Consider the following 9,718-nt stretch of genomic DNA (forward strand, 5'->3'; position numbering starts at 1 on the left):
GTATTTCAATACTTGGAGTATGTATTATACTTTCTTATCTGAGATTAATCAGTGGACCTTTCGACATTTAAACACTTTTTTGAATAAAACAACTCAATTATTATTAATGTGAACTAGTTGTTGTAAACTATTTTCTTCCTAAAAATCAAAATTATTATCAGTCAATTGTGAAGTCATAATTTACAACCAATATTTTAATACCATAAAAAAATATGTCTATATTATGTAAATTTAAATATTGTTACTAATTTACATTTGAAATTTAGAAATTTTTGATTATTTGTAAATAAGGTAATGTTGTATTCACCTAGTGGCCACCTGATGACTATACTGACGTCCCTCTTCATTGCTGAATACTCTTGCTAAACCAAAGTCAGCAATCTTCAAATGCCCTGTCTCACTTATTAACAGATTAGCTGGTTTTAAGTCCTGAATTTAAAAATGGTGCAATTTCTCAATATAAATTTTCATAATACACTGTAATTCTGGTTTTATCTAGGATACATATGTGGAGAAGACAAGCCAAACCAATCACTCCTCACACAAATCGTGTTTAGGAGATAATGACCAAAAATGTTGGAATGTCAAAATTTTTCAAAATCTATATTATCGCACAAAACTAAACTTTATATATCTATACATCATGCTATGTTGTTATTTTCCCCATGTTTAACATTAAAACAAAATTTTCTTCAAAAAGCTGTATGGTTAAACTCCTGTAACTTCATAACGAAATGTCGGATTTACATAATTCTTTACCATTTTATAACTTTCATTTAACTGTTTAACCTGGTATTAATTACTAAAAGTCAATTTTTTTTTGCGAGGAGTGACTGGTTTGGCTTGTTTTTGCCATTTATGGAGATTGGCAACTCCATCACAAAAGCTGCATTACTACTGGTACTGGTATGCATGACAGTCTCCACCGAACAAATTATAAAGCTCAGACAGCTGGATGCTTTGCCATTTTTCTCTCTATTAACATTAGATCGGTTCTCTCATCACATTCGTGGACAATGAATATATTGATCTATTACGGTAATGTTGTATAAATAAATAAATACAAGTGATTTTTATTACCCAATAGAAACTTACCCTATGCATAATTGAGTTGGCATGACAATAGGCCACGCCTTTCAGTAACATTAGCATGTAACTTTTGACCTGTGCTTCAGTCAATGGTTCTTCTGAATTGCGTACCACTTCGGACAAATCGGAGAGCATGTATTCAAATACCAGCACAAAACCAGTACCATGCGGAAACACCTCCCTTAATTTCACCACCTTACGTGTAAAGGAAAATTATTTCAGAAAGATTAAAACATCTTTATTGTAAATGCTACTTACAAACAATACATGAAAAATAACTAACGAGATAAATAAGATAAAAATACAATTCAAATTTTAAACACTTAAACTTACATGTTGGTTTTCCTCTATTTCTTGCAAAGCCTTTATTTCCCTGAAAAAAATAATGTTAAAAAATAATAAATCATCATAAATATCTTTTATCTCAAGACATAAAGCTCTCCATTTTCTGATTTTATTGTTTTTGGTAACTAATAGATGTACAATACCGTACTCGCGCGAATAAGCGCCCGGGCGCTTAAAATATTTTTTTGCACTTTCTGAGGGGCGCTTATTCAAACGGGGCGTTTATAAACAGGGCACTTATGAAAACAGAGTGGAAATTGAGGGGGTCGCTTATGGAAATAGATGAAAATCAAGGGGTTCTTATAGGAGATTATTTTAATAATTAAAAATTCAAGAGGCATTTTTTGAATGAAAAAAAGATTATATAAGGACATTACGAATGGTGGTTAGAGAAAAGATAATCGTCCAGAGAACATGGCTCATAACAAGAATGTGTGAATATTTACATAACAGCAAAATAGCAGATGCAATTAGTGGTGGGTAGTGGTTAGCTTGATGGCCATCGGCCGATTGAGATTAGCAGGATGGCAGGATCATTGTATTTTTCTTGAAAACTCAGATGAGAATGTGCTTAAGGTCGAAAAAAGAAAAAGAGGAATAGGACTAGACATAGACAAATATGTAAAAAGATTAAAGTTGGAAATATACTGTCTGTCCAGGGATCGGAGCCCTCATCTGTCCAAGAGAAATATCCTTATTTTGATATTGACATAAGAAGAATGTGTTTCCACTCTACAGCTCAAATCATGCTAACAACCACAGTCCAAGGATTGATTGGCTTATTGACTTGCTAAAAAAAAAAAATCTTATGAGGGGGCGCTTATTCAAACGGGGCACTTAAGGAAATTTTCATGTTAGGAGGGGCGGTTATTCGAGAGGGGCGCTTATTCAAACGGGGCGCTTATTCGAGCGAGTACGGTATTGTTAAAAAATGCTTATACCTATGTTTGTGTTTAAGATATTAATTTGTGTATTTGAGAGTGACAATTAAAGCCAATTTGTATGTTCTGAATATGCAATAAATACCTCAAATGACCTTAAATAAGAGCATGTGCAGTTCAAACTATGAATGAGTTTATCTGGGTCTTCTTACCTGAGAGCTGTGTTTGGAATGCCATCCTCCCATTTCCGTAGTGGAACCTTCTTCAATGCCACAACAGCGCCAGTCTAAAAGTGTAAATTAATTCAAAATTCATCTATACTATTATCTAACTGGAAGTACAAAAATGGTTTGTCAGCCTAGCCAACTAGCACACTCTTAAATAAATATGCAGTGTCCTGTATTCGAACACTGTATTTACCTTTCTTTGATAACTTATATATAACTTAACAGTGTTAACGGCTATCTTGATTATTTGAAGTAACTAGTTCTAATCAACCTTGTTTCATGAAAGTAATTTTTAATTACAATTCAATTTTCATCGCAGTGTGTGATACATACTATAAAAGATGTTTTCACCTTTTGCACACGAACCTAAAAAAGAAGTTCAAGTCAAGCGTACACTATGTGAACAATTATTGGACTGTGGGGGATAGGCAAATAACATTGGGAGTTGCAGTGATGATGTCACAGTTGATTTATAATGACAATTAATTAATTGCAGGGGCGGATCCACGTATGTCCAAAAGGGGGGGGGGGCCGAAAGATGGGCCGATCGAAACAACAATGTCCTAGGTTCTGTGTTCTAGACGCCCGAAAATAACATTTGAGGCGTTCTTCTGGGCTATCATTTTTTTTTTCTTCTTTTTTTTACCTCCCAAATAAATCCACCCCTGAATTGTAATTAACAAATAATATTGTTAACATTATTGGTAGGTCACACTAATAATAAAATAGAAACTTGAGATATTACAAAACAATATTTTAAAGCTGCTCTCAACTGTAGTAAAAATAATATAAAATAAATTATCTATAATATTAATATAAACATTTCATTGATTTAATTAATTATTTTAAAATCCCATCAATTTAATCAAGCATGATTGGAAAAAGTCAATAACTAAGCAAAAAATGGCAATTAACCACAAGAGCCCCGACATGCTAGGCCTAGGCACCGGATGATAAGGAGGCTGAATTATACTCAGGGCTGGCGCCGGAGTAGGCCTAGGCCTAGTCTCGTAATCGTATCGTCCGTAGAGTCGAATGTCTGCTGTGCGGCTAGCCTAGCCTAGCCTAGGCATTTCTCCCCATCATTTATTGTATATTAAATGCTAATTGCTATCTTAGTGCTTTACCTTTGTCCCGTAACTGCAATTTGCTAGGTTAGATTAAGAATGTTTAGTTTGCAGCCAGATTTCAGCCGCAAAACTCGCAATTTTTATGATCACAACATGACAACGCAAAGCAACAGTAAACAATGTGGCAATGGCGCCCTCAATGTTGTAGCAACTTTTTTTAAACATCGAACCAAAGATCGTATCTTTTGTGTTTCTGGCAGCGATCCTAGATATTTGCATGTGTTCCAATGTTAGTTTCCTTTTCTTTTCTATATTTTTCAGTTGTATTAGTGTTAATTTCTAGATTTCGTTTACTTAGTTTTCCTGCGATATTTGCTTTTATTTTTTCAATTTAAAGTTTATGTAGCTAACTTATGCAATATCGTCCACGTAGGCCTATTGTCACATTTCTGTATGTAAAGTACATATTCTTTTTTTACGTAATTTATTTAATTGAATTAAATATTTTTTAATACTTGTATAATTTACAGCTTTCTCTCTCTCATCCTCCCCTCACCCTCCTCTCTTACTCTCCCTTCTAGTTTTAAGAGGCATTTGCAATTATGAGAATAAAGCAATTCCTTAAAGCTTCAAAGGAGCTTTTCTTTTGTTCGTCAGTTTCTTTGATTATCTTAAATATTCTTATAAATCACTGCCATATTATGTTTTCTAATTGGTTAATACTTTGGTACTTATTGCATACAATATCATAAATCACCGCCATAATAATATTATGTCTTCCAATTGGTTAATAATTTTGGTCTTATTGCATATGCATTATCATAAATCACCACCATAATATTATGTTTTCTAATTGGTTAATACTTTTGGTACTTTTAAAATTTACATAGCGCCGGTTAAACTGAAGTTGTCACTAGCGCTTTTTACAATATCACCAATATAATAGCATGTCTTACTTAATGCTTTTGGTAATTATTAAATAAGCCCGCAAGTATGGATAAATTGATATTCCTAATAATGAGTCAATTAATGGTATTTTTTAATTGTGATTTTACAATTTTGCATTGAAATTCAACTTTCTAATTGCAAATAAGATATATGTTGTATACTATGTTGTAATTTCCACAGGTATGTCACAAAACTAAACAAATTTTCATCCATTTACCCAATTTATTGTCAGATTTTTACACTTTCATACAAATATATACAACTTCTTTTAAACTTTAAAAACAAAACACAATCAAAAAATTTAAGTTTACATTAATATGCAAAATGTTGGCAAAGCTACCAAAAAAAAAAACAAAAAAAAAATACTGTAGTGCATTAGTAATAAAGTTTGCCATCCAATTTGAAACTCCTCAAATACCAGAGACTCCTAATTTCAATGTTTAAAGTAACATTTAACACAAATCAAACCCTTTCATTGGAGACAGACTTCCCATTTTCAGGTACAAAATGGCAAACTGTAATGTAGATTTAAATACAACATTAATCTAGGACAAAAAACACACACACTATGTGATATACCGTTATTGGAACATGCCATTTATTTAAAAAATTGAAGAATCAAACCTTGCTCATATAAGTTATGAGCACTGGAGGATACAAACAGAGGTGTATCTAAGAGTCTTAAAATGGGGGAGGAGAAGATGGGGTAAACGTGGAGTGAGGGAGCTCAATGATTTATTGAGGGGACGTGATGATTTAGTGAGGGGGACGTGATGATTTTGTGAGGGAATAGGTCGCAAAATAAGGCGATTATTAACTACTTCCACATGTTTTTTGCTTCAGACATTTTCAATGCAATGGGGGAGGAGGTTGAGGAGGGGTGATGGGGGGAGTTTGTGGGGTGTGTGCGTTTGTGGGCGATCACCGCACATCCCCTAAATACTCCACTGTACATGCTTACTGTACACAAAAAGTAATAAATAACAATACCATCTACATATAAATATAACCTAAAACTAGGATGTCGTACAAAAAAGAAGTTGCATGCTCCAAAACTATTACAGATAATTTAACTATTAATACCGTTAAAACCTCGAATTGAAGTCCAGTGGGCTTAACCTCGAGATGAAGCCCATCTCCAATTGAAGCCCCCCCTCCCCTTTTTAGTTTGCAAAATTAGCCTCGAAAAGTCCATCTCAATCTCAAAAAGAAGCCCATGGGCTTCTTTTTAAGATAGAATAGGCTTCTGTTCAAGATATTACATCACATACACTGTACATCAATTTCAGAAAACAAAATAAATTAAATTCAAGCATGGTTTATGAAATAGTTTAGGTGATTTAATGCCAGTTAAATTCACTCCATGATACAGATTGATGTTACAATGGCCTTATTTATTGTTTTATAGTACCAGTTAAATTCACTCCATGATACAGATTGATGTTACAATGGCCTTATTTATTGTTTTATAGTACAAATACACAAAATTTACAGCATTCATTTTGAAAAGAAGCCCTCGTCTTTACTTTGCAAAAGTAGTCACGAAAAGAAGCCTATCTTGAAAAGAAGCCAATCCAAAGTTCGCAAAGAAAAGAAGCCCAGGGCTTCAATTCAAGGTTTTACGTTATGCTGAATTCTAAAGAAGTTATAAGAATAGTTGATTCAAAAACAAGTATTACCTTAACCCTACACATTTATGAAAGAATACTATAGTTTTGTTGCATTATTGCTCATCAACAATTAAAAAATTAATACAGCTTAAAATGTAATACATTACCTTTGTGACATAGAGTAATACTTAACTATTAATATTAATAAACCAACAATGCCATTTTCATTAAGGATCATTTGTGTCAGTCACGCCAAATGTCACTCCTCGCAAACAAATTGATTTTTAGTTATTAATACAGGGTTAAGCAGTAAAATAAAAGTTTATAAAATGGTAAAAGAATAATTTAAATTCCGACCTTCATTAAATCATTAAAAAAATGTTAATTTAACGTTGAAAATGGGAAAAATAACAACATTGCATGATGTATTTCGACAAAATAGATTTTGAAAATTTTCAATCCAACATGCTTTGGCTCTTTTCTCAAAAACATTATTTGCAAGGATTGACTGGTTTGGCTTGTTTTTGCCACTTTTACAATATAAAATATCAATTTTATAATTCATTTGGAAAATGGTACGTAACTATTTTAAATATTTACTTGCGTTGTTTTTGATTGTCTGTGCTTTAGCACAAACCGTTTCAACCAATGCGGTAATGATTATATTGATGAACATTCGTTTTGAGGAACTATACCATTTTAAAGCAAAATTTAAACTTAATGATTGCAATTAGGACAGCAATAAATATAATTTATGACATTTATAGTTTACAATTTTAACCATTTTTTAAGGTAAAGCAGTAAATTCTAATTCCCAAGGTGTTGGATGATCACGACTATCTTCCGACAAGAAGCGGAGTGGAGCAGTGATGTATCTATGAGTGCGCGGGGGTGCATGCCCCACCAAAAATCACTTGCAAGTAGTTAAAAATCAACTAAAATCAACTACTTTTGCGAGTTAGTGCCCTTCAACTGATCATCAAGCACCCCACTTCAAAATAGCGCACCCCAACTTCAACTTAGCGCCCCCTCCCCTCATCAGCATCCCCATTCTAAAACTTCTAGATATGCCACTGAAGTGGAGGTAGTTCCAATCGTCTAACACCGAGGGAGATAGAATTCACTGCTTTACCAAGATAGTTGTTTTTGTTTACCAGACCTCATAAATAAATTGGGAAAACCGTTCGTGTACATTAATAGCCATTTCGAACTGTGAGGGTAATATTATGCAGTTTGCATACAGTTTACATAGCAGTTTAATATGCGGTAGTCTATTTTGGCTAGTACAGTGCTACTTCCCTGCGTCTAAGTAAAAACTACTATCGAGTAGAATTGACCAATAAAATGTTATTAGCTAATTAATATTCATGAGGATAGTAATATTGCTTCTCCTTTTGTGGTTTATAAGGTCATCGTAACAAGCAACCAACAGGTAAACAAAAATTGATTTTTGTTTAAAAAACTGCACACTATAATTATGACATTGTAGTTTCCTTGCACTGTCTATATAATGCATTTGTCTATATAACAGATTTTCCTAATCAATACTTAAGTTATTTAGCTTCTCAACTTTGCAAATTTGCATAAAATTGGCAACAATAAATGCAATTACATATATAAAGCTCTAAGATAAATAATAAAAATATATCACACTATACTGACATAAAATTTCTCTTCTCATTGCAAGTTCACATGAATATTGGTAATAAAAAAAACCCCTTGAAATACTGTAACTCTAATTATTAGTCATAATGCATAATACTGTTAAAAAAATATTCCATCCCAAATTAACCAACACACAAAAGAATTGGTTGTCCAGACAACCAAATTTTATTGACAAGAGACTGTCATTATGACCTTATTTAGGCATGTCACATGTTTTTGTCAAATAAAATATGGTAATCTGGACAGGGCTTACCTGGAACTAAAAAAAAAAGATGGTAATGAAAGAAGAGAAATAAATACATTCAGTAGGTTCCTACCAAAAATATTTTACACAAAACGATAATTCAAAAACTAAAAAATTTTTAGAGAATAAAAATTTATTTTTGTGTATTAGAATCTGCCTGAGATCTTCCATATAAAAATATTGCAAGCATAACCAAACTAGCTCCCACCGAAAATTGAATATTGATTGAAAAATTAAATAAATATACCGATGCTACAGTAGAAACGATAATACTAAAAGAAGTTGCAAAGCCCTTGAGAATGTTGTCCGCGTATTTGACAACAACAGCAACCAGAAGTCCCCCTAGGGCCTGAAGCGCAATCACCATCCATACGTATTTAGTATAACCGAAGAAGAATCCTTTTTCCTGAATAGCCTCCCCATCTTTTAGCCACATTGCTCCTAGGCCCAAGACCGCTCCAAGTAACCCAAGCTGAATGTTGCGTAGCCAGAGAGAAGCTTTCGAGCCCTTGAGGATTTTTTCAAAGTAGACGCCAGCAAATCCTGATGAGACACAAGAGGCTATGACAGCTAGCAAGCCCTTCAACGGACTTTGATCCGTGTGGACTGCCTCGCCGGCTCTTTTACTGGGGTCTGCAGGCTGTATCTGCACAACGGCCACTCCGATAAACAAAAGAAACAGCGCAAACCACTGGCCCCATACCAAGCTCCGTTTCAGCATCACCACAGAGAACAAAGCTGTGGTCAGAATTTTAAGTTGATAGGAAACCTAGAATAAAAAAAGATATGATATTGTTAGATTTTGGTATAGTATAAGAGAAACCACACAAACAGTGAAAATATCCATGTTATGATTTTTTAGTGTCATTAATGCATTTACCATGTTTGGTTCACTGGTTCATCTTTATTTTAAAACCAAAGTCAAATAGGAAAACTAGAATAAAGAGAGGTTATGATATTGTAAGATGTTGGTAAAAAGTAAAAAAAAAAAAAAAGAAACACAAAAAGTGAAAATATACATAAATATAATTTTCTAGTGTTCTTATTAGGGACCTTTAGATTTGCACGTCGACATAGTGGACTGCTACGTGATGAGGTCATTTTAAGGCACTGCGCATGCGTTACGTCGTCTCCCTCGTCCACTACCAAAATCGAGAACGTGTTCACCTCGTTTTTCCCGTCGTCTTAAATCTAGGACGCCGTGCTCGCTTGTGAAGTTTAAAGATGGAAGATGAAAATATAGTCACAACGCTGCCTTCACTAGTTCGCCCAACTGAGGCAGAGACAGAGTCTGGGGGAAGTTTCTAACTTGTGTTGAATTAATCTGTATTATTTGCTTTTTAATGCACAGGCAGTTATGTAATTTCTACTGCCTTCGTAAACACAAAAAAGGCTGTGGAAGTTCATGAGCGTGCTTACGCCAGTGTGCATGCAATGCAAACTTGCACCGCAGCGAGCGCAGCCGGCCGGGGAGGCCTGTTAACTATCTGCATCATCGCAGTTGACACACCGGATGCACCCTGAAGTATGCATTACATTCATCATTGTTGTACTTGTCTAGATCAAATTTCAGATAATCTCGGTACCTGAATTCGGCATTTTTGGGTTTATTTGTATTGTATAAAAACATGAATTCCTC

At 34.0% G+C, this 9,718-nt stretch overlaps 2 protein-coding genes across 2 annotated transcripts in view; both read right to left on the reverse strand.

Moving 5' to 3' along the window:
- Positions 1-307: 307 nt before the first annotated feature.
- LOC117122899 (cyclin-dependent kinase 20-like) lies at positions 308-5,193 on the reverse strand (the record flags this gene model as incomplete). The annotated part of the gene is made up of 5 exons (XM_033268671.1): positions 5,185-5,193; positions 2,528-2,601; positions 1,423-1,462; positions 1,096-1,284; positions 308-429 (listed from the first exon to the last, which is right to left on the reverse strand). Coding segments are annotated over exons 1-5 (434 nt in total), but the record flags the coding sequence as incomplete, so codon positions are not given.
- Positions 5,194-6,222: 1,029 nt separating this feature from the next.
- Positions 6,223-9,718, reverse strand: part of LOC117122900 (UDP-galactose translocator-like) — a 12,127-nt gene continuing 8,631 nt past the window's right edge. The window contains exon 3 of the mRNA XM_033268673.1: positions 6,223-8,848. Coding sequence (XP_033124564.1) covers positions 8,213-8,848 — 636 coding nt within the window. The 3' untranslated portion in view covers positions 6,223-8,212. The remainder of the gene's footprint in view (positions 8,849-9,718) is intronic.

This window comes from Anneissia japonica, unplaced genomic scaffold (genome assembly GCF_011630105.1).
Source record: "Anneissia japonica isolate Jap-2015-1 unplaced genomic scaffold, ASM1163010v1 scaffold288228_len36370_cov162, whole genome shotgun sequence".
NCBI classification, from domain to species: Eukaryota; Metazoa; Echinodermata; class Crinoidea; order Comatulida; family Comatulidae; genus Anneissia; species Anneissia japonica.